Source organism: Neopelma chrysocephalum, unplaced genomic scaffold (genome assembly GCF_003984885.1).
Source record: "Neopelma chrysocephalum unplaced genomic scaffold, ASM398488v2 Primary Assembly neopelma1_96069, whole genome shotgun sequence".
NCBI classification, from domain to species: domain Eukaryota; kingdom Metazoa; phylum Chordata; class Aves; order Passeriformes; family Pipridae; genus Neopelma; species Neopelma chrysocephalum.
In genome coordinates this window covers 1-478 of record NW_020924720.1, presented here as the reverse complement: position 1 = coordinate 478, position 478 = coordinate 1, and the positions used below count along the sequence as shown (strand labels likewise).

The following is a 478-nucleotide window of genomic DNA, read 5'->3' as shown; positions in this document are numbered from 1 at the left end:
TCCCCTCTTCTCTCCTGCCTTTCTCTCTGCTAGAAAGCAGACAAAAAAGCCCTGGGTAGCAAAGTCAGTTGCACCCAGTTTGAGGCGACCATGGAGCGGCTGGATCAGAGGATGCAGGAGATGCAGGGCCAGGTGTTGGGACAGAATGAGCACTGGAACGAGGTGGAACAGCAGCTCAGCAAGATGATAGAAAACAAGGTGAGCGGTGCCTCATCCCTCTCATGCAAAAGTGGCACCTTTGGGTCTTGGCAGCCTGAGGCAGCATCCCTCTGAGGGTCCCCCTTTTGGATTTTCCCTGGAGACAGCCATGTCCCATGCCAGGGCAGCTGGCTGAGAGTGTGTACCTGTCCACAGTTGGATCGCCTGGAGCTGAAGCCTTTCCATAAGCAGATGGAGAAGATCTGGCAGAAGAGCATCAAGGAGCTAGAGAAGAAGATGGCAGAGAGTGACAGCGCTGCTGGGCTGAGGAAGTGAGTGG

General features: G+C 55.0%; 1 protein-coding gene across 1 annotated transcript; it reads left to right on the top strand.

Moving 5' to 3' along the window:
- Positions 1-24: 24 nt before the first annotated feature.
- Positions 25-474, top strand: LOC113981094 (glutamine-rich protein 2-like). The gene is made up of 2 exons (XM_027708332.1): positions 25-198; positions 355-474. Exons 1-2 carry the CDS (start codon positions 91-93, stop codon positions 472-474), a joined length of 228 nt encoding a protein of 75 aa, XP_027564133.1. The 5' UTR covers positions 25-90.
- Positions 475-478: the final 4 nt, after the last annotated feature.

What these genes read in the sequence shown, in the direction of transcription:
- LOC113981094 (XM_027708332.1), top strand. Translation starts at nt 91, where the DNA reads ATGGAGCGGCTGGATCAGAGGATGCAGGAGATGCAGGGCCAGGTGTTG. An exon ending in GCAAGATGATAGAAAACAAG is followed by an intron (nt 199 to 354) that starts GTGAGCGGTGCC and finishes ACCTGTCCACAG; the next exon opens with TTGGATCGCCTGGAGCTGAA.